Genomic DNA, 24,180 nt, shown 5'->3' with positions numbered 1-24,180 from the left:
TTTTGTATATAGTTCTACTGTCTTCTAATCATGTTCTAGAATTTGTATTGATAAAGCCACTGGTTGGCGCAACGTCTACACTAAAGATACCCAGATGTTGCACTTGAGTCTAAATTTTTCAAGTTGTCGGTATTGTATACCGTTCATGTACAAGTATAATACTGATGGTATGCAATACTTACCAGTTAATACATAGGGCACGTATACAAAACTTAAGTACATTTATTGCTAAAACTTTCTGCCAGTGCAGCAGGCTGCTTCAACTGGGGATGATTAAGTAGTAATTTCGCGGTAATTTAATATATAATTTACATAATCTGCAGACACCTGTCTGCACTACATAATCTGCAGACACCTGTCTGCACTACATAATCTGCAGACACCTGTCTGCACTACATAATCTGCAGACACCTGTCTGCACTACATAATCTGCAGACACCTGTCTGCACTACATAATCTGCAGACACCTGTCTGCACTACATAATCTGCAGACACCTGTCTGCACTACATAATCTGCAGACACCTGTCTGCACTACATAATCTGCAGACACCTGTCTGCACTACATAATCTGCAGACACCTGTCTGCACTACATAATCTGCAGACACCTGTCTGCACTACATAATCTGCAGACACCTGTCTGCACTACATAATCTGCAGACACCTGTCTGCACTACATAATCTGCAGACACCTGTCTGCACTACATAATCTGCAGACACCTGTCTGCACTACATAATCTGCAGACACCTGTCTGCACTACATAATCTGCAGACACCTGTCTGCACTACATAATCTGCAGACACCTGTCTGCACTACATAATCTGCAGACACCTGTCTGCACTACATAATCTGCAGACACCTGTCTGCACTACATAATCTGCAGACACCTGTCTGCACTACATAATCTGCAGACACCTGTCTGCACTACATAATCTGCAGACACCTGTCTGCACTACATAATCTGCAGACACCTGTCTGCACTACATAATCTGCAGACACCTGTCTGCACTACATAATCTGCAGACACCTGTCTGCACTACATAATCTGCAGACACCTGTCTGCACTACATAATCTGCAGACACCTGTCTGCACTACATAATCTGCAGACACCTGTCTGCACTACATAATCTGCAGACACCTGTCTGCACTACATAATCTGCAGACACCTGTCTGCACTACATAATCTGCAGACACCTGTCTGCACTACATAATCTGCAGACACCTGTCTGCACTACATAATCTGCAGACACCTGTCTGCACTACATAATCTGCAGACACCTGTCTGCACTATATAATATGCAAACACCTGTTTGCAGTATACTTGTATATGTTGTATTTTTTTCCAAGATTGATGATTGATTACATTGACTCCAGGCTGAGGGACTGATTACTTCAGACTCCTTCTGATCTTCATTCTTCTTTGCATTGGACTGATGAAGCCACTGTGTGGCGAAACGTGTCCTCAATAAAGATACCCAAGTGTTGCACATGTCTTAATATATCAAATAAAGGCTTGTTATGCATGTCTATATTGTACCAACAAATATGTCAGTTTGAAAATTATCATATACACAAAGAATAAAGGTCACAGTGCCATGGCTGGAATAAATCATAAATATTAGGTAAATGGACACGTGCATCTAATGTGACAAAAAAATTTTACTGTGGCAGTGTTTCGCTCTCCAGGAACTTTGTTACGGCTTGAAAAAACTCCTGAAGAGCGAAACGTTGCTATAATATGTCACCTTAGTTGCATCTGTGTCTATTTACATAACATTTTGTTGTTAATTTTAACATTGAAGAACTGAGACACTTACGCAACATGTGGGAATCTTTATTGAAGAAACGTTTCGCCACACAGTGGCTTCATCTGTCCAATACAAAGTAGAGATGGGTAAGTAGAGGAGAAGTTTGAGGTAATCAGTCCCTCAACCTGGAATTGATGTGTTCAGCCACTGTGTGGCGAAACGTTTCTTCAATAAAGATTCCCATGTGTTGCACAAGTGTCTCAATTCTTCATCTTGTCGGTTTTCAAAACCATTCATCACATCTGTCAGACACTGCAACATCATGGGGTCTTGGTACAAAGACTTCAACGCTTGCCCAACCTTTGGACGACGACCTACTTACACTAGTGGCAGGTCCCACTGTGATCCCACCTCCTCCTGCTTCACCTCATCTGACTGCAGTATATAAGCCACCTCTCTGGCTCTATGCTGCACTTCCTGCAAGAGTGATGGACTGAACACATCGATTCCAGGTTGAGGGACTGATTAATTCAAACTTCTACTCTCCTTACCCATTTCTACTTTGTATTGGACTGATGAAGCCACTGTGTGGCGAAACGTTTCTTCAATAAAGATTCCCATGTGTTGCATAAGTGTCTCAATTCTTCAACTTGTCGGTTTTCAAAACCATTCATCACATAATTTTAACATTACCATTAATTCTCAAATAACTCGCACTTAGGAGAGGAGATTTACGAAGACGTTTCGGTCCGTCCTAGACCATCATCAGGTTACATTGTCAAGACACTGGTGCAGGATGGGCCAAAATTTCGTCATAAATTGATTCAAAGCTGAGGGAATAACTACCTAGTCTTTCACTACTTCTAGTATATGTCTATGATGAATTGATTTAATTTACTGACTACCTCATCTTCCACTGCCTCTAGTATATAACTGTAATGAGTTCAAGCAAGACTGAGGGGCTAACTGCTTGTCTTTCACTGCCTACATACCCCCAATGAATTGTCCAGTATGTGCCCATAATCTTTTCGCCAGACTGTTGAAATCAGAACCACCATCAACAGTCTTATTAAGGACCCGTATGACTTCAAAAGATGTCAGTACTAGTACCAACCTCAGATGCAGACTGGATCTCATGTCATAAATGCTATTCTTACACCAACCTCAGATCCATCTTAGTGTTCGATTCCCTGGATTGACAAAAATCCTGGCGACTGTTATTGCTTTTGTAGTGACGCATTAATTGACGCTGTTGTTTCCAGTTATTTTAACTTATATTTTTTTGCCGTGCCAATACTGATTTTTTTTTTTGTTTGTAATGTAGTTTTCGGCAGTGAGTGTCAGTGCTAATGGTCGTATTCACTGTTTTTCCCCACCAAATTAGTGAATGATCTCGTAGGCTGAAGCACTTTGTAAATCCGGGTCCACCCTGTGACATGCCCGCATTTAGCGTATTTTCTTTGTTTATATACATGTGCCGAATAGGTAAAACTTGGGATTTTGGCTTAAATAGCAACCCTCTTCTTGCCGAATAAGGCATGCGAAAATTTGTGTATGCAATAATTTCACACAAATCATTCTGAGACTAAGAAAAAATATATATATATTTCATTATGTTTATTAAATTATTGTAAACTTGTTTAAAATATAATTAGTTGAATTAGGCTAATTTTAATTGCGCTTGTTACAATAACGTTAGGCAAGTTTTCTAAGGTTCTTTTGGTATAAAATTATTAATCTCTACATTAATATAAATGAGAAAAATGTGTCTTTAAACGTATAAGAGAAAATTTTAGAAAGGACTTAATTTTAAATGACTTTTTGCTAATTAACCAATTTTACCTATTTGGCATATATATATATATATATATATATATATATATATATATATATATATATATATTGTTTAATTGGCATTATTTATAAACGGTCTAAATTTATTTTTCTCCGCAGAAAATTTCGTAAAACGTTGATAGTTTATACTTAAAAGTGGAGAGTGATTACATGAATATACTTGTTGTATTTTTCAAAAATTTAGTGTTTTTTTGAAGGTAGTGAGAGACTTTGTACTGGTTAAAATGCGTGTTTACATGACTAGAAAGTGTGTCAGAACTTGTGAAAATACGCTTCTAGCAAATGTGGAGTAAATGTGCGCGCGTTCACCTGGTGAAGAAGCAGTGTTACAGAGACTCAAACTGCAGTGATGTAAAAAGTATCTTACACTGTTACCACCTTCACTGTAGTAGCCAGTCACCGCCAGCACTAGTAGTCACCTCACCCAGTGTCACAAACGCTTCCACCGTCACTATCACAATCATGAAAGAGCCTGAGGCAGTGATCTTGTGAGGATATTTGCCCCTCCGTCACCATCAAAACGTCACTACTATACGTCACCATGGAGGAGGAGTCTGTGGTAGCTAAGGGCATCACCTCAACTGTATGTTCCATGTCGCCGCTGCTGCCCAGGATTGAAGTCATACCCTCCACTTCAGCGTGGCTTCTGGTGAGTACACAAGCTCTTCCAGTCTTACCAGTGATCAAAATGTTGAGGGGCTGGAGATAAAAGGTATAAGATACCGACACGATGGAAAAATAAACACAAATACAGTATTATGCGATCCTTTCTTGAATTCGGTTTGCCCACACAGTGGGCTTTATCATGTTACAAATTGATTTACCTGGGTCAAGAGTACACGAGTATTTATAGTGTGGAGAGTCAGGTGGAGAATGTTGGGTAGACTGTATTAAAGATGGACCTGCACGTACAGGTCCGACTCAGATATACCCTGCAGCACTGTATGACCCTAATGGATTTAGCGCTTGGTGTTGATTGTAATAATAATTTAATGCAACCTAACCAACATTATCCGCCTGACTCTCCACACTATATATATTCACGTACCCTTTACCCAGGTAGATCTGTTTATGACTTGATAATCCACTGTGTGAGAGAAATGTAGTCAGTAAATAACCGCGTTATACTGCAGTTGTTTTTTCCAACTTTAAAGGGGCTCTTAATTAAAGGACTTGGAGCTATCCACCAATTCCACGAATCAAACTTAATTTTCTTCAATTTCTCAGCCGCTGTATGTGTTTTACAATGCTTGCAACATTGTCACTCGCATACCATAGCTTTAAATCATGGTATGCGGTGGTACCTTCTGGGGAATCATTGTATATTTGATAAATTAGACACATGTGCAACTCTTGGGTATCTTTATTGAGGAAACGTTTCGCCACACAGTGGCTTCATCAGTCCATACAAAGGAGAATCGTGAAGAACAGGAGAATTCTTCACTTGCCTAACCCTTGGGCACGACTTACTTCCACATTGAACAAATGTGACACCACCTACGTCTGCTGCACCTCTCCTGCCTACGGTATATAAGCTACTTCTCGGCACATATGCTGTATTCTATTCAAGATTGATGGACTGACCACATCGACTCAAGGTTGAGGGACTGGTTACCTCATTCTTCTCCTGTTCTTCACGATTCTCCTTTGTATGGACTGATGAAGTCACTGTGTGGCGAAACGTTTCCTCGATAAAGATACCCAAGAGTTGCACATGTGTCTAATTTATCAACATGTCGGTTCTCTGAACCATTCATCTACACATTGTATATTTCACTGAGATTTGTTACTGTTCATATCCTGCAACTCCACTAGACTTTTGCATCACTGAAACATTTGTTTTTATTTTTTATTATCACACCGGCCGATTCCCACCAAGGCAGGGTGGCCCGAAAAAGAAAAACTTTCACCATCATTCACTCCATCACTGTCTTGCCAGAAGGGTGCTTTACACTACAGTTTTTAAACTGCAACATTAACACCCCTCCTTGTTACCTACACGAAGTAAAACGTACATTCTTGGACCCCTTTATTACTTATGTCTAGTAAAATGTCAGTCTAAGACCCCATGATTACCCATGTGAAGTGAAATGTTCCATTGTTGTGTTGCAGGTATGTGATAGTGGCTTGAGAGGGTTGTGCTGCTGGAGGTAACTGTGAGTACATACCATGACTTAAGAAATAATCCCATGATCCTTCCACCCTCGCTCACCCCTACTCCATCTCTCTCCCTCTGCCCTTCTGAACCAGTTTTTTTCTTTAGCAAAACTAAGGATGAGAGTTCCTTCCAGTATTTAATAAAATATCTGTTATTCTGAATTCATATCAAAGCATGGCTCTGATATTCGCTTTACTGTAATTATAGTAGATTATAGTCAACATTGCCTCAGACTTTTTTTTGTGATCCGAAAGCTTAATTTCTCGAACAGTTATTTACTGTAAAATCGAGTCCAATATTCGTCTATCTTTGAAATGAATGTCGACAGATTGAATATCTTTAAGGTTACAGTCAGTAAAGCTGTTGATGGCTGCCCTCCTTGTAATATAATAGCTGTCTTCTGGTAGTCGACGAAAAAAAGTCTAACTCAGCCTGGAAGAGTCTGGGTGGAGTAGACGCGAGGTAGTCACCTTGCGTGGTCTCCGTCTCTTGTAGTGCTGCAGCCATTGTTCGCAAGCAAGATAAACTTTACTGCTGTAAAATTTGTCTTGCTACGCTCAGAGCTTTCATTTTCATGATCAACAGAGTGAACTTTCACCCCCTCCTCTCTCTTCGTTCATTCTCTCACGTATTCCAATTTTTATGTCATACTGTCTAAAAGATTGTTACGTGTATTGTTAATTCCTAGTGTAACCCGGCATCGCATGCCCTGGGGTACATCTATCACCCATATGGGTGCTGGATGTACCCCAGGGCAGTGGTCATCTATTATGTAAGTAAATATTAATGAAGTTATTTGCTTAATCTTGGAATTAATGAAGTGAAATGAGTCGTTAAAGTAGACATTGAGCATTAAACGACCAAGCATAATTTCTCTATTACTCAGACATCAGAGCTTCTCTATTAGGATCTTACCTAAGAATGTTGTTACTTCGTTGTAGAGTGGAGGCAGAGATGCCTAATGTTTGTAACTTAACTTAGCTAGGAGGCCTTAGTGATGTACTCAGTCATACACAGACATAACTGATGTTAGATTCATTCATTGACTAGGGCTACATAATGCTGCAGATCAACCTTTTCGTAAACCATATTCTCGGTCATGCATTGTGTTTAAAAATGCTCTCACTTGTAAGATTAGTCTGTGAAATATTTCCAGTGATTGACAACAACGAATTCCAACCACAGTCTGGTAGAGACGAGAAACCAGCGATGCTGTCTGCTTGGCATAATCACGTATCAGTCATATGCTGACTTATGACCCCACAAACCAGTCCCTGTTTTAGTGCTTTGAGATGTGTATTCCTCTTTGGATCTGGAACTTGAATTCCACATATTTTCTCTCCAGTTCTACCAAATATTCAAAGCCAAGCACCGTGTGGTCAGTAATGTCTTGTGTGTACTCACCTATTTGAGATTGAGTTGAAGCTCCTAAGCCCGCCTCTTCTCTCTCTCCCTGCTCCAAGAGCTTATCGTAATTCTTAAAGATGTGTATGGCTCCTGCCTCCGCTATATCAGTTTCCAGAGTGTCTCACTTCCTGACAGCTCTGTGGCTGAAGAAATGCTTCCTAATATCCCTGTCACTCATCTGATTTTTCAGTTGTGACCCTTTGTTGCTGTGTCCCATCTCTGAAACATTGTATCCCTATCCACCTTTTTGATTCCTCTCAGTATTGTATAGTTGCTCTCATGTCTCCGCTATCCCTCTTGTCCTCCAGTGTCCTCAGGTTCATTTCCCTTAACCTCTCCTCGTAGGACGTACCCCTCAGCTCCAGGACTAGTCTGGTTACAAAAACCTTTTCACTTTCTCTAATTTCTTGACGTGCTTGACCAGGTGTGGGTTCTATTCTGGTGCTGCATACTCCAATATATGTCTGACACAGTGTACAGTGTTTTGAATGACTCCTTACCCAGGTATCAAAATGCTATTCTTAGGTTTGCCAGGCGCCCATATGCTGCAGCTGTTATTTGGTTGATGTGTGCCGCAGGAGATGTTGCAGCCTTTGACCCCCCAGGCGCTTACTCCGTCTGTGGTCTTCTTTGACCTCCAGTCTTCATGACTTTGCACGTGTGTGTGTGTGTGTGTGTGTGTGTGTGTGTGTGTGTGTGTGTGTGTGTGTGTGTGTGTGTGTGTCTGTGTGTCTGTGTGTGTGTCTGTGTGTGTGTCTGTTAGTTAATCGACTTTTTTGGGGAGGGGGTCGAATTTCATCATCTGGCTCGTCCTCTTAGTCTACTTTTATCGGTGTTTCTGGCCTTTTGGGCCTTGTAATATCTGCTTCTGAAGCTGTGCATTGTGTTTGACTCCCGCTTTCTGAGTCTGCTCAACTTCTTATAGTGGATTATTCTCAGTTCTTGGACTAGCCATATTGCTAATCTTTGAACATTTTTGAGCTGCACACACTTGACTAATCCTGGTAGGCAACGCTCTCGATTCACTCTGAATGTCCATAGTTTGATCCCTGGCCGGGTGGAAACATTGGGTGTTTCCTTTCACCTGTGTATTAGTCGACTGTTGTGGGTCGCATCCTGGAGTAAAGAATTGAAAGACCCCAGTGGAAATAAGACAAGACAGGCCTCGATAGGCACTGAATTTCTTGGGCTATCCTGGGTGGCTAACCCTCCGGGGTTAAAAATCCGAACAAAATCTTATCTTACCACTGGGGCCACGTGGTCGATGAGTCACCTATGCCATAAAGGATTCATAATTCATATGTTGCATATATTGCTGGAGTTAGGCGATGGGTGTGATATATTTGGCATGGTATTTACCCTCAGATTTATTTCCTTCACTGTATATGTACTCGTTTCTAAGTACTCTCCTGTATGTGATTGCAGGAGTCGAATCTCAGCTCTCCAGCCCTTCTTGTCTTTTGAATGGTATGTTCGCTTTCTCTAATGGATTCGTGATCCGGGAGAGAAAGCTATGTATGGATCCTGCCTGTGCCACATCGCTGGCCGGGTAGTCCACTTCTTGACCACTCTTCAGGCTGTAGCAGTAGATAGTAACGTACGTACGTGTGTTTGTGTCTAGTTAACATCTAATGCTCTTGCCAAATAGGCACTTGCCCTACGTGTGTATGTGTGTACTCGCCTATTTGTGGTTTCAGGGGTCGATTCACAGCTCCTGGCCCCGCCTCTGTGTGTGTGTGTGTGTGTGTGTGTACTCACCTAATTGTACTCAACTAATTGTGGTTGCAGGGGTCGAGACTCAGCTCCTGGCCCCGCCTTTTCACTGATCGCTACTGGGTCCTCTCTCTCTCTCTGCTTCCTGAGCTTTGTCATACCTCTTCTTAAAACTATGTATGGTTCCTGCCTCCACTACTTCACTTGCTAGGCTATTCCACTTTCTGACAACTCTATGACTGAAGAAATACTTCCTAACGTCCCTGTGACTCGTCTGAGTCTTCAGCTTCCAGTTGTGACCCCTTGTCCCTATGTCCCCTCTCTGGAACATCCTATCTCTGTCCACCTTGTCTATTCCCCACAGTATCTTGTATGTCGTTATCATGTCTCCCCTGACCCTTCTGTCCTCCAGTGTCGTCAGTCCGATTTCCCTTAACCTTTCCTCGTACGACATTCCCTTGAGCTCTGGGACTAGCCTTGTTGCAAACCTTTGTACTTTCTCTAACTTCTTGACGTGCTTGACCAGGTGTGGGTTCCAGACTGGTGCTGCATACTCCAGTATGGGCCTAACATACACAGTGTATAGTGTCTTGAACGATTCCTTATTAAGGTATCGGAACGCTATTCTCAGGTTTGCCAGGCGACCGTATGCTGCAGCAGTTATTTGGTTGACGTGTGCCTCCGGTGATGTGCTCGGTGTTATGGTCACCCCAAGGTCTTTCTCCCTGAGAACATGTGGTCCAGTTACTGGACCACATGTCCAGCCTGTCCAGGTCTCTTTGCAGTCCTGCCTCATCTTCGTCCGATTTAATTCTTCTCATCAACTTCGTCATCTGCGAACAGGGACACTTCAGAGTCTATTCCTTCCATCATGTCGTTCACATATATCAAAAATAGCACTGGTCCTAGAACTGACCCCTGTGGGACCCCGCTCGTAACAGGCGTACCATGACTCGTTGCTGCCTCCCTGTCAGGTATTCCCTTATCCATTGCAGTGCCCTCCCTTTTACATGCGCCTGATCCTCCAACTTCTGCACTAATCTCTTGTGGGGAACTGTGTCAAAGGCCTTCCTGCAGTCTAGGAAAACGCAATCTACCCACCCCTCTCTCTCGTGTCTTACTTCTGTTACCTTGTCATAAAACTCCAGGAGGTTTGTGATACAAGATTTGCCTTCCATGAACCCATGCTGGTTTTCATTTATAATCTTGTTCCTTTCCAGGTGTTCGACCACTCTCCTCCTGATAATCTTCTCCATGACTTTGCACACAATACATGTCAGAGACACAGGTCTGTAGTTTAGTGCCTCGTTTCTGTTTCCTTTCTTAAATATGGAGACTACATTAGCTGTCTTCCATTTCTCAGGTAGTTGCCCAGTTTCAAGGGATGTGTTGAAGATTGTGGTTAGAGGCACGCACAGCATCTCTGCTCCTTCTCTAAGTACCCATGGGGAGATGTTGTCCGGTCCCATCGTCTTTGAGGTGTCAAGGTCACTTAAGAGCTTCTTCACCTCCTCCTCAGTTGTTCGTATGTCATCCAACACTTGTTGGTATATTCCCTCTTGATGTTCCCTTCTGTGCTGTCTTCCCACAGCCCTTCCTGTCTCTACTGTAAAAACTTCCTTAAATCTCCTGTTCAGCTCCTCACATACCTCCTGATCATTTCTTGTGAGTTCTCCACCTTCTGTCCTTAATCTGATCACCTGGTCTTTGACTGTTGTCTTCCTCCTGATGTGGCTAAACAACAGTTTCGGGTCAGTCTTGATTCTCGATGCTATGTCATTTTCATACTGTCGCTGGGCCTCCCTCCTTACCTGTGCATACTCATTCCTGGCTCTGCGACTGATCTCCCTATTTTCGTGTGTTCTCTGCCTTCTGTACTTTTTTCATTCTCTATTGTACTGTGTTTTGTGTGTTGTGTGTTTTGTGTGTTGTGTGTGTGTGTGTTGTGTGTGTGTTGTGTGTGTGTGTGTTGTGTGTTTTGTGTGTGTGTGTTTTGTGTGTGTGTGTTTTGTGTGTGTGTGTTTTGTGTGTGTGTGTTTTGTGTGTGTGTGTTTTGTGTGTGTGTGTTTTGTGTGTTTTGTGTGTGTGTGTGTGTAAAACAGCAATTGTTAAACAACTGAACTACATAATTTTTAATCTTCATAAATATTGGTTTAATATTTTTTTGCGTTTGTATAATTATACTTGATAATTTCCTTCCTTGTTTTTGCTGTTTTCACTTAATAACAATACTTATGGTATATCGGTGTGAAACTGGTCACAGGGATGAAAAAAAAGAAATTGCATATTGAGTAAAATATGCAAAAAATATTGGCGTAAAATAATTTCTGTATCTAGTGGGTTGATTACATACAGAGCGAGCAGATCAAAAATTAAGGCCAGTGTGAATTGGTATTAGCTGGTGCTGGGTCATGTCAGGTTTCACTGCATTGTTTCTAGCTGGTGCTGGGTCATGTCAGGTTTCACTGCATTGTTTCTAGCTGGTGCTGGGTCATGTCAGGTTTCACTGCATTGTTTCTAGCTGGTGCTGGGTCATGTCAGGTTTCACTGCATTGTTTCTAGCTGGTGCTGGGTCATGTCAGGTTTCACTGCATTGTTTCTAGCTGGTGCTGGGTCATGTCAGGTTTCACTGCATTGTTTCTAGCTGGTGCTGGGTCATGTCAGGTTTCACTGCATTGTTTCTAGCTGGTGCTGGGTCATGTCAGGTTTCACTGCATTGTTTCTAGCTGGTGCTGGGTCATGTCAGGTTTCACCACATTGTTTCTAGCTGGTGCTGGGTCATGTCTGGTTTCACCACATTGTTTCTAGCTGGTGCTGGGTCATGTCAGGTTTCACTGCATTGTTTCTAGCTGGTGTTGGTGGGTCATGTCAGATTTCTCCACTTTCGAAGTCGTGCTGAGTCATATCAGGCTTCAGCACAGTATTTCGTGTTGTCTAACAGTTAATGTATATATAGTATTAGCTAATTTTACGGGTTCTGTTAGAGGGGAAAATCACTTAACCTTATAATTAAAAATGATCTACACCGTGTATAACATTTCAACGCTGACCAGCGTTCGTAATTATCTCTGTACGAGAACCGAATTAAACACTTTTATTACAAAGCACTAAGAAGGTTTCAAAAAATCCTCACAGAAGAATCTCGTGTATTAAAAAATACTTTTAAACATTCACATGAGTTGGAAACGTCGTTATATTTACTTTCAGTTCATCATTACTTTGGAGATAGATCAGTTGTCTTTGGTATATCTCCTGAACAATGTCTCTTAAACCGTGTGCAAGGTTATGGGTCTTTGGAGATAGATCAGTTGTCTTTGGTATATCTCCTGAACAATGTCTCTTAAACCGTGTGCAAGGTTATGGGTCTTTGGAGATAGATCAGTTGTCTTTGGTATATCTCCTGAACAATGTCTCTTAAACCGTGTGCAAGGTTGTGGGTCTTTGGAGATGGATCAGTTGTCTTTGGTATATCTCCTGAACAATGTCTCTTAAACCGTGTGCAAGGTTATGGGTCTTTGGAGACAGATCAGTTGTCTTTGGTATATCTCCTGAACAATGTCTCTTAAGCCGTGTGCAAGTTGGTGGTTCTACTGCTAATAATATTCAGTGTTACTGGGACGCTGGTATGAGATGCCTGTAACTTGTTTGCTGCAATCTCTGCGCGGTTCTCTGCAGAGTTTCCCGGGAGCCTTGTTAAGCATTAACAAAAGCGGTTATGACCTCTCGACCTCTTGGTGGTGGGACGAGACATCATGGCTTCCGTCGGGCAGCAACTGCATACGTCTCATTATCCCACAAAAAAAAGGTGTTTTTTCCTATGGTAAAGCTATGGCGTAATGACCATTGTGCTTTGCATATTTAGCCCTCCGTGTGCCGGTAGTTGAACCCTTGAGAAGGTTGCCAGTCTTTGTTCGTAAGTTGGTTGTTTCTGGTTTTCCCCAGGCGTGGCTGTGGACGCTTGGTGGTTGTGCTGCGGCCAGGCTGTGGTTGACAGTTGTTACAAGGCACACTGGAAGACTGGCTGCAAGGTTGCCTGTATGGAAGGTTTGCTGTCTAGAAGGCTGACTGTGAGACTGATTGGTTTCCTGGCTAGTTGTCTGGATGGAAGGTTGGCTGGATGACTGGAAGGCTGGAAGATTTGCGAGACGAAGCTATCTCTAATAGATTAGCTGCAAGGAAGCACTTTGGTGGAAATCTTCCTGGACGGAAGGCGCTCTGGCTAACCGGCACACAGTCTTGCTTGCAGGCAGACGGCTGAATCCACGCATTACCCAGTCGCAAATGTAATTGAACTGTTAAGGTCGATGTAACGTCTAACTGTCCGTTATGACTGATGTCTAAGTCGAACCGAAATGTTTTCTAAAGTTTTCCCTCCAAACCGTGGGTTATTTGTGATTTATTTCAGCTACTGTATTGTGATTTATTCTTCTTATTATCTTTCATATTCGTATTATACTCTTACGAGTTTGTCATTTAAAAAAATATGGAATTTATGATTTAATTTTATTCCTTGCTACATCATGTCCTAGTATGAATTTTTTAGATTTGATCTGAAAATGTATGTTTATTTTAAGTTCCTATACATAGATGTATACATTGAGAGGTGCATTTTTCTCTATATATGCTCAGAGTTTACTCTAATTCCTATCTTAAGGATTAAAGTATTTTTGTCAGGTGATGAAGAGGTTACGTTCCAGCCTTAATGACTTCAGTCTGATTCTTAAACTTCAAACCCCATTAACCATCCAACCCTAGTTTCTCTGTTGATATTTTTCACTTTTGTTTTTTTAAGCTTCATTATGTCGACGGTTACTTTTGTTAATTTGTTTGTGATGGTTACAACGATCACACAAGTAGCAGAACACTTACTAAGAGGAACTTTTTTCACGTCTCCGCCGGGGCGTCGACTCCCGTAACCGCCGCCTACAGAGTGAACCATTGTCCGAGTTGTTGTTCAGCTACACATTTGTGATTGTCGGCAGTAGGTCCACTAGGAAACGTGGGTTTTTTTTTTATATTACAAAGGTAATAGTTAGAGGAACTTTTGGTTTTGAGACTTTTGACTGTATTTGTAAGGTGCCACAGCCCCACAATCCTCCACTTTGCAGTACACTCACTCCATCCTCCTACAGTCTTCAAGGCCGTCCTCCCCACCCCATACTCTCATTTCTTTCACAGTCCCAAAACCCTCCACATTCCAGCATTCTCCCTCCACATTCCAGCATTCTCCCTCCACATTCCAGCGTTCTCCTTCCACTTTCTAGCGTTCTCCCTTCACTTTCTAGCGTTCTCCCTCCACTTTCTAGCATTCTCCCTCCACTTTCTAGCATTCTCCCTCCACTTTCTAGCATTCTCCCTCCACTTTCTAGCATTCTCCCTCCACTTTCTAGCATTCTCCCTCCACTTTCTAGCAGTCTCCCTCCACTTTCTAGCAGTCTCCCTCCACTTTCTAGCAGTCTCCCTCCACTTTCTAGCAGTCTCCCTCCACTTTCTAGCATTCTCCCTCCACTTTCTTGCATTCTCCCTCCACTTTCCAGTATTCTCAACAATCCTACCCTCCTCCTCCTGGATGAGGTGACAGCGCTGCCATACGTGCTTGTGAGCCGTTAAAGTCAGAAAGTTGGAATTGTTTTAACTGTTTGTATAAGTGCCCTTTTGGTCAGTTATTAAATAAGAGGACACAAATGCAACTAATGCGACATTTTATTGTGGCAACGTTTCGCTGTCCAAGAGCTTTGTCAAGCTTTTACAAACAATACATGGATACAGAAAGAAAAGTGCAAAGCATAATATAATCGTTGTAGGTAGTAGTAGTAGTGGTGGTACTTGTGGTGGTGGTAGTAGTAGTTGTTGTAGTACTTGTGGCACTACCTGGGCTGCCTGGAGTAGTGTGTGGGAGATAGATGTGGGTTTAGAGCGTAGGAAAGCTCAGATTGTGTGTGTGTGTGTGTGTGTGTGTGTGTGTGTGTGTGTGTGTGAGAGAGAGAGAGAGAGGAAAGAAGGGTTGTAAATTTGAGGAAGAGTGGAGGACGTAATAGATTTGGAGTACGTGAGTAATGGAAATGGGAAAATGCCCTAATGAAGGGGGTTGAAATAGGTGTGGAACAAGAGGAGAAGAGGAAGAGGGGAATGACAGGCAAAAGATACGTGGGAAAGAATGGCGAGAATGGGGGTGAAAAATGAGATGGGAAAGAGGAGATGGAGAAGAGGAAGAAAGGGAAGGTGCCTGAGAGGAAATGAAGATGTGGAAGATGAAGGAGAAAAAGAAGTAGAAAAATTGAAGGGGGGAAGATGAGATAGCGGAGATGAGAGCATCTGCAGCCTCCGTCTGTTAAAACCGGGAAGCTGCCTCTTTACTCTATCATTTTATTTTATGTATCTGGTAATAGTAAGCAGATGAATAAGACACGAGGAGCTCTGTGGTATCTCGATTGACTAAACGTTTCGCCAGACATTTCAACAATAAAATGATATACCTGTTTTGCACATGTAGAGGTTTAGCGGTATATAATGGGATGTATGTGGAGCTTTAACGAGATCTAGGTGCTACTTGCAGCTTTAGCGAGACCTAGGTGGTATGTGAAGCTTTAGCGGGATCTAGGTTCCTTCTATGAAGCTTTGGCAGGATCTAGGTTCTTTCTATAAAGCTTTAGCGCGATCTAGGTTTTTTCTATGAGGTTTAGCGGATCTAGCTTTTTCTATGAAGATTTAGCGTGATCAAGGTTCTGTGAAGCTTTGGCGGGATCTGGGTGCTGTGTATGAAGCTTTAGCTGGATCTGGGTGCTGCGCATGAAGCTTTAGAGGGATCTAGGTGCTGTGCATGAAGCTTTAGCGGGATCTAAACGTTATTCCTAGAACTTTAGATGATCTAGGGGATTTCTGTGACAGTTTATCTGGATCTAGGAATTATTCCTGGTACTTAGTGGAGAGGTTATTACTTTAACTTTAGAGATTGAATGACATTTTATAGTCAGAATATTAAATCTCTTCGATTATATGTATGTATGTATGTGTGTATATATATATATATATATATATATATATATATATATATATATATATATATATATATATATATATATATATATATATATATATTTATATATACGTGAAATATTAAAAAAATAAGATTGTGGTAAAAATGTTACTTTAAATCTTGCTGCTTTTGTCAATATTGTTATTTTTGCAATTTCTACTGTTTCTGTTACCTCTGTTGTAACTGGGTTCATTAATAGCGATGGTGGTAGCGGTGATGCCAGTAATAATGATAAAGTAGTAAGAGGTAGAGGGTCAATAATGTCAGTAAAATGCGACAGTAGCAGTAACTGTTGCTAAGAATATTTTTTATGCAACTTTTTTAATTATATAATATGCAATTATAGAAAATAAAATGATAATTTTACCTGCCTGGGCTCTCATTAACTGGTGGCAGTGTTAAAAATACCGGCTCACTTCTGTACGTTTTTGGAGTTATTGTAATTATATGTGAGTAATTAACCAAGTTATTGCTGCGTAATTAGTGGTTGTTACATTTTTCTCATGTTTTTTTTCTTCCTTCAAGGTTTCTGTGCTGTTACTTGAGAATGACTCTTGTGATAGGCTTCATACTTTCAATATTGTATCTTAGAGCAAGGATCGGATTACTATTGGTTTGTTGGCTCAAATTTGTCAGTTGTATTTTAAAAAGAAGGCAGAGGTAGGTCTAGTCTGGGACTGGCCCACAGGGGCGTTGCCTCTTAGAAAACACCCTTGGTGGACTCCCAGGAGGAAAACCTTTTTTTTTCTGAGTGGGAACTTGAGAATGACTTTTCCGAATGACTTCAAATTTATAAAGTTGGTGAATCTCGCTTAAAATGTATTTCTAATGAATTTTGGGTTTTGTAAGTTTTATTTTTTTTAACGGGTTGTTTTTATTGTATATGGTAATGGTAGTAGAATTATGGAGGACAGGAAATGGCAGCGACCACAAGACTAGTTGATATACTGTTTCTAATGGGAGAAAATTAATCTGTAGGTTAGTTTCTTTGATATGTTTGGCGTTAATTAAGTTGGTCAACACTCAGTTTGCTGTCTGTTCGTTTCTGTTGCTGCTAACGTTCCTTCACTGACTGTTGCTGTTGCTCCTACTGCTGTATTTTTGTTGCTGTTACGGCTGCTGTATGTTATGGCTTCCACTGCTGTATGTTTCTGCTTCTGTTACTGATGCATCTATTGTTGCTTCTGCTGCTGCATCCATTGTTACTGTTCCTGCTTGCTGCTACTTCACACTATTGTATTTTACACTGCTTCACCTCCCCGTACATTCCTTACCTAACTAGTTGCTATACACTAAGAACGAGGGGAAAAGCCTTACCTTCCCACTGTATATCCAACATTGAATGATTGTTATTATAATTATTATTGTTATTAGTTGTAGTTATAATTCATTATTGGTATTCTTTGTTTATAATTATTAGTATCATAAGTATTGGTATTATAGTATTATAAAGAGAAAGCACTAAACCAGTAGGTGTCATGCAGGGCCTGGGGAATGAGGTGATGTGGTTTGATTCAAGCTAGCTCCTCGATCAAGAGCCCTTCCTCGCTTCCTGGCACCCTTCTTCACTTCCTGGCACCCTTCCTCGCTTCCTGGTACCCTTCTGCCCTTCCTGGCACCCTTCTTCACTTCCTGGCACCCTTCCTCGCTTCCTGGCACCCTTCCTCACTTCCTGGCACCCTTCCTCGCTTCCTGGTACCCTTCTGCCCTTCCTGGCACCCTTCTTCACTTCCTGGCACCCTTCCTCGCTTCCTGGCACCCTTCCTCACTTCCTGGCACCCTTCCTCGCTTCCTGGTACCCTTCTGCCCTTCCTGGCACCCTTCTTCACTTCCTGGCACCCTTCCTCGCTTCCTGGCACCCTTCCTCGCTTATAGGCATCCTTCCTCGCTTACAGGCATCCTTCCTCGCTTCCAGGCACCCTCACTTCCAGGCACCCTTCCTCGCTTACAGGCATCCCTCCTCGCTTACAGGCATCCTTCCTCGCTTACAGGCACCCTCGCTTCCAGGCACCCTCTCTTCCAGGCATCCTTCCTCGCTTCCAGGCACCCTTCCTCGCTTCCAGGCACCCTTCCTCGCTTCGAGGCATCCTTCCTCGCTTCCAGGCATCCTCGCTTTCAGGCTCTTCCTCGCTTTCATGCTCTCTTCCTCGCTTCCAAGCATCCTTCCTCGCTTCCAGGCATCCTCGCTTCCAGGCACCCTCCCTCTAAGAGTTATATTCAGAATAGTTTAAAGATGCATTAATCTAGGTTTTATTTGATATTGCGTTCGAAATTGATAGAAAAGACATTCATCCGCTATAATGTACATGAATTGGTATGAGTGTGATGTATATAAATTTATATGAGTGTATAGGAAATAAATCCTAAGTGCTTTCATGTGTTTACATACACATCTTCAGAGGAAGATACTTGCTAAAATCATTATCCTAGTGCATTAGAGTGTCGGTCAGTACTCCCGTACACCTGGGGAAAGTTGACACAGTTGCAACAGTTCCGGAATAAAGATAACTAACTTTTGCAACTGTGTGTTATATCAACTTACCGGAATTGTATACCATTATCATATTTTGGAAAAAAAAGATTACAGACGCACCCTGTACTGAGTCTTGAAGCCTATTGAAGACAGTTTTTTTTTTATTGCACCCGAGTGTAGCAAGTGTTCTTGAAAGTTTAATATCTTAATTCTTTTTTATGAAATATTAATATTTTATTAATAAACTCAGCTTAACTTAATCTTGGAGATCCTTATTTTGAAGGAATTAGGAACCAGCACGATAGACCTAACTAGATCATTCCACTGAAGATGAATGTTAGCACATGAAAGCGCTCAGGCTTATTTCCTATTTTCTCTGTGATATTTTTTTTCCATATTTGCGATCGTTTTATTGTGATTTCTTCCAAGAGTGTATAAATACATATATGTCGTACCGAATAGGTAAAACACGATTTTGGCTTAAATAGCAATGCTCTTGCCGAATAAGACAAGCGAAAATTTGTGTATGCAGTAATTTCGCAAAAATCATTCTGAACCTAATGAGAAAATATATTTCATTGTGTTTGTTATTAAATTATTGTAAACTTACCTAAATTATATTTAGTTGGATTAAGGTAAATTAAATTGCGCTTGTTATAATAAGGTTAGGTAAGATTTCTAAGGTTCTTTTGGTACGAAATTATTAATTTTTACATTAACATAAAAAAAAAGTATCTTCAAACGTATAAGAGGAAATTTTAGAAAAGACTTAATTCTAAACGAATTCTTGCTAATTGACCAGTTTTACCTATTCGGCACGACATATATAATATATATATATATATATATATATATATATATATATATATATATATATATATATATATATATATATATAAATATATATATATATATATATTTTTTTTATTATCACACTGGCCGATTCCCACCAAGGCAGGGTGGCCCGAAAAAGAAAAACTTTCACCATCATTCACTCCATCACTGTCTTGCCAGAAGGGTGCTTTACACTACAGTTTTTAAACTGCAACATTAACACCCCTCCTTCAGAGTGCAGGCACTGTACTTCCCATCTCCAGGACTCAAGTCCGGCCTGCCGGTTTCCCTGAATCCCTTCATAAATGTTACTTTGCTCACACTCCAACAGCACGTCAAGTATTAAAAACCATTTGTTTCCATTCACTCCTATCAAACACGCTCATGCATGCCTGCTGGAAGTCCAAGCCCCTCGCACACAAAACCTCCTTTACCCCCTCCCTCCAACCTTTCCTAGGCCGACCCCTACCCCGCCTTCCCTCCACTACAGACTGATACACTCTTGAAGTCATTCTGTTTCGCTCCATTCTCTCTACATGTCCGAACCACCTCAACAACCCTTCCTCAGCCCTCTGGACAACAGTTTTGGTAATCCCGCACCTCCTCCTAACTTCCAAACTACGAATTCTCTGCATTATATTCACACCACACATTGCCCTCAGACATGACATCTCCACTGCCTCCAGCCTTCTCCTCGCTGCAACATTCATCACCCACGCTTCACACCCATATAAGAGCGTTGGTAAAACTATACTCTCATACATTCCCCTCTTTGCCTCCAAGGACAAAGTTCTTTGTCTCCACAGACTCCTAAGTGCACCACTCACTCTTTTTCCCTCATCAATTCTATGATTCACCTCATCTTTCATAGACCCATCCGCTGACACGTCCACTCCCAAATATCTGAATATTATATACATATATACATATATATATATATATATATATATATATATATATATATATATATATATATATATATATAGCTGAATAAAAAAGTGGCTAGTTAATGATCCAAGTTTTTTTTTTTGTGAAGAGGTTGTAATTTTTGTATTTTAATCCCCATGGGAATATAGTACTTTATTTACCTTAGTCATTATTTTTCCCCCAGAAGCTTGTTTCCCAACAAGCTCTCTTTCCCAGTTTTTTTTTTTTCCAGAAACTCGTTTCATTTAGAAAATCCTAGAAGAATTGGTTATATACTTGAATCTCGTACGAAATATGTTTTTGGTCGATTTATCGCTCAAGTTGTCGCTGTGGAACATAATTAATTCTGATGACTTTGCCAATAAGTTTGCTGTTATTACTTGGAGGACACTTCAGCGACATCTCTTCAGTTTTATTGAAATGTTCAGCTCGAGGTCACTAACGGCGCTGTTTGATTCTGATGATTTGCATCTTCTGTTTGCCAATTTTGGGAATCAGCCGTAGTTTCTTTGAGGGGCAACTCGAGCGTTCTTGAAGTAAATTGGATTAGATTTGTTTGGGCGTTGATTTCCATACATATTGTGTGATTCGAGAAAATAATGAATAATTGTAAACAACTCAAGGAGTGGGTGGGTCTCGAACCCATGTCAAGGCAGCCCTAAAACTACCAGATGTAATCACTCCAGCCGTCTAATAGTCACTGGCTACTGTGATCCAGTTGTTGCAGTAGTCCGGTGGTTTTGTTGACCGGCTTGGTAGTTTTAGTATTGCCTTGAGGGGGGTTTTTAATTCACCTCCTGTAGATACAAAGTAATATATAGTGTCCCCCTAAAAAAAATTTTTCTAGTGTACTACAGTATCGCTCAACACACTTGTACATATGGGAAAAGTTATTAAGACAGGTTAAGTAAGATTTGTGTTTCCTGTTTCCTGACAAATCCCTCAGCGTGCCTGAGGGACTGACCACCTTAAACACTATTTCTCCAAGGTTGAACTGATTACAAAATCTTCATTTCACTACTACACCTGCTGCCTCTGCATTTGACTGAAGAAGCCTGTGTAGGTGAAACGTTTCAATAATAAAAATACCCAACTGTCGTCTTAATCATCAACTAGTCGGTATTTTATATTTCCAATACAAATGTGTGTGTGGAATCATCAATCATTTGCACAACAGACACCGTGGAACAGCATCATGGTTCGTCTAGCAGAAACCGTGGTGCGTCTAGCAGAACCCTTGGTTCGTCTAGCAGAAACCTGGGTTTGTCTAACAAAAACGTTGGCACACGTTATCTAACATGAATAACACCTGTCCAGGAATCCAATAATAGTTCAAACCTGTATAAATACTGGAGCAGTAGACCGACTGCAGTGCTGTCCTACCAGCATCATCAGCACCTGACATGCTACAAACTGGGTATATCATGCCGATAAATGTATAAATTAGGCACGAATGCAATGTTGGGTAACTTGATTTTGGAAGAGTTTCGCCCACCAGGGGCTTATTGAAGCTAATACAGGATGACGTCACCATCAGTGGATGTCACTGTTTTTTCCCAATATATTGGATTGATAAAGCATCTGATTGGCGAAGTGTCACCATAATAACGTTACAAGCACTTGACATACAAAAGATTCTTTTATTGTTCTTACCTCACGGAGTGTGAGGTAAGTATCCCCTCGTTGACTTGAAATTACACGTAGAGCGAAAAGTGCTCTCAAAGCTTATTCCGCGTATTGTTTCGTTCCCAGGCAGATTAGTGAGGTATTGAGCCAGTTTGGTCTGTGTGTACATCAACGCTGTGGTAGATAATTGGTGGGTCACACAGGTGTTTTAGTATGGTGGTGCTCTTCTCTCTTTCTGCCTACAGTTAATGGATATTCGTTAATGATCGAAAATAAACACCTGAGATTAGTAAGTGCGTGTTTTACCCCTCTCTTTCCTCCCTTCCCTACCCCTTGCTTTGGTATATGATGTAAATGATTTGCAAAACCCATAAGTTGCTGAATGGCACTTGTGCAACATTTCGGAATCTTTATTGTAGAAACGTTTCGCCAGTCAGTGGCTTAAGTCCAATACAGAAAGGAAGGGTGGAAGATGTAAAATAGAATAAGGGAGATGTAATAAGCAAGGTGAAAAATGACATAGGGGTAAGGAAGGTGTAAAGAAATGGGAGATGGAGGTATTTATTCCAAGGGAGAATAAGAAAATAGAAAAAAGGAATGATGAGCAGGGCTGATTATAGATGGGAGGGAGAAAATAGGTAGGCGAGGTAATAATAGTCCGGTGGTAAGATACACGAACCTGGAATTTTATAATGCATAATTGTTCTTATCTGATATTGAACCTTTGATGTGTCTAAAACTAGTTCAACGGGTGCCACTCTGTCACCATGGAGGAATTTAGAAATCCAAGATGGCTGCCAAGGTAGTCACCAATCATCCGTGAATACTGTAATATATATAGATAAGCATAAATGCTGAGAATTTTAATAAAAAAAATGCTAACATTTTTAGGTATTCAAATTTTGTATACAAGATACTGTATACATTTGATGTATCATTGATTCGTTTCGAGAGTTTTGCTGCTACTGCAGTTTGGCCCAAGGCTTATTTTATTGCTCTCCTGGTCAACCAGGCTGTTGCTGCTGGCGGCCTACGGGTCCACATATTCAGAACCTGGGTCATCCGACACTTGGTGTAGGCATTACTTCAGTTTCCTCTTGAATATGTCTACAGTTGTCCCAGAAGTAGGTTTCATATCTTTTGGAACAATGTTGATTAGACCGGATCCATGGATGTTGATACAACGTTTTCTTATTGTGCCCATGGTGACCCTGTTTTTTACTTGCTTATTTTACATTTTGTCCCATTTCTCTCCAGTATATTATGTATGTGTGCAGATTTAGGACCGGGTCCCTAAGTACCCTCTGTATATTTATCACGTATCTCTCTTTTTCCAAATAGTACATTCTTAGGATTTTGAGATATTCCCAGTAAGTTAAATGCTTTATTGACTTTGTGGCTGTAAACTATTTCCGTATTTGTTCCAGTTCAGATATCTCTCCTGTCTTAAACAGAGCTGTCAACACTGAACAGTGTTGACAGCTCTGTTCCAGCCAGGAAGGAAATGATGACCGCCTTCGCAGAGTACTTTGCATTAGGCAGGAAAGAATAGTAAACCAGACAACTTTTTAATTTATTTGAGTCAGATTCGGAGAACATTAACCAAACATTTTTACCCTGTACCTGTATATGCTTCTCAAATTGGTAGTAACATAAAATGGAAGGAACATTGCAGCAGGCCTACTGGCCCATGATAGGAAGGTGCGATTCACACCCAGTCATGTGCCCGTCCAACTTACATTTTTAGCTACACAAAGTTCTTGTCTTAATGACGCTACTTGGGAGTTTGTTCCACTCCTCTACAATTTTATTGGCAAATTAGTACAGTACTTCCCAGTACCATTTCTAATTCTAAATTTTCTCCAACTTGAATCTAAATGTCTAACCAAGAACAGTTTTAGAAATTTTTCAACACGATATGTATATTCCCCTTTATTCCTGTTTTTCATTTGTACACTTCACTCTCATCTTCCCTAATTCTACGTTTTTCCAAAGATTGCAAGTTTAGTGCCTTCAGCCAGTTTTCGTAGGAAAAGCTTATAAAACATGATCAGCAATAATCATTATTCATTTGTAAGCAGTGCAGTGTATGTGGCCCATTCTGTGGATTATTACCAATACACTATTGATAATCCTTGCTCAAGACTATTTTTTCTAATGCCACTAAAAATCTCGCGTTGAATTTTCTTCACAGCAGTGAGCAGTGCTATTGTTTTACAGAAAAACGTTTTCTTAGTTAACATCATTGGCACACCAGCAAAGGCAGTTTCCATTACACCCTCCAGCCAACTGCCAGCCATTATGATTCCCACAGCACCAGTATTCCTACGCCGTTGTAGATTTTCTGTAAATAAACTTGTTGCTTGGCCAGTCATGTCTTACTTTTTTTTCATTCTAGCAGAG

The 24,180-nt window shown here is 41.0% G+C and overlaps 1 protein-coding gene across 5 annotated transcripts in view; it reads left to right on the top strand.

The window, feature by feature from the left end:
* The window catches only part of LOC128697766 (pleckstrin homology domain-containing family G member 5), a 1,323,529-nt gene that overhangs the window by 769,584 nt on the left and 529,765 nt on the right, over nucleotides 1-24,180 (top strand). The window contains exon 1 of one of the 5 annotated variants that reach the window (XM_070099662.1): nucleotides 3,708-4,252. The exons of the other annotated variants lie outside the window; for them this stretch is intronic. Coding sequence (XP_069955763.1) covers nucleotides 4,145-4,252 — 108 coding nt within the window. The 5' untranslated portion in view covers nucleotides 3,708-4,144. Of the gene's footprint in view, nucleotides 1-3,707; nucleotides 4,253-24,180 lie in introns of those variants that run through there. 5 annotated transcript variants of the gene reach the window in all.

This window comes from Cherax quadricarinatus, chromosome 68 (assembly GCF_038502225.1).
Source record: "Cherax quadricarinatus isolate ZL_2023a chromosome 68, ASM3850222v1, whole genome shotgun sequence".
NCBI classification, from domain to species: domain Eukaryota; kingdom Metazoa; phylum Arthropoda; class Malacostraca; order Decapoda; family Parastacidae; genus Cherax; species Cherax quadricarinatus.
This window is presented reverse-complemented; position numbering and strand designations above follow the sequence as displayed.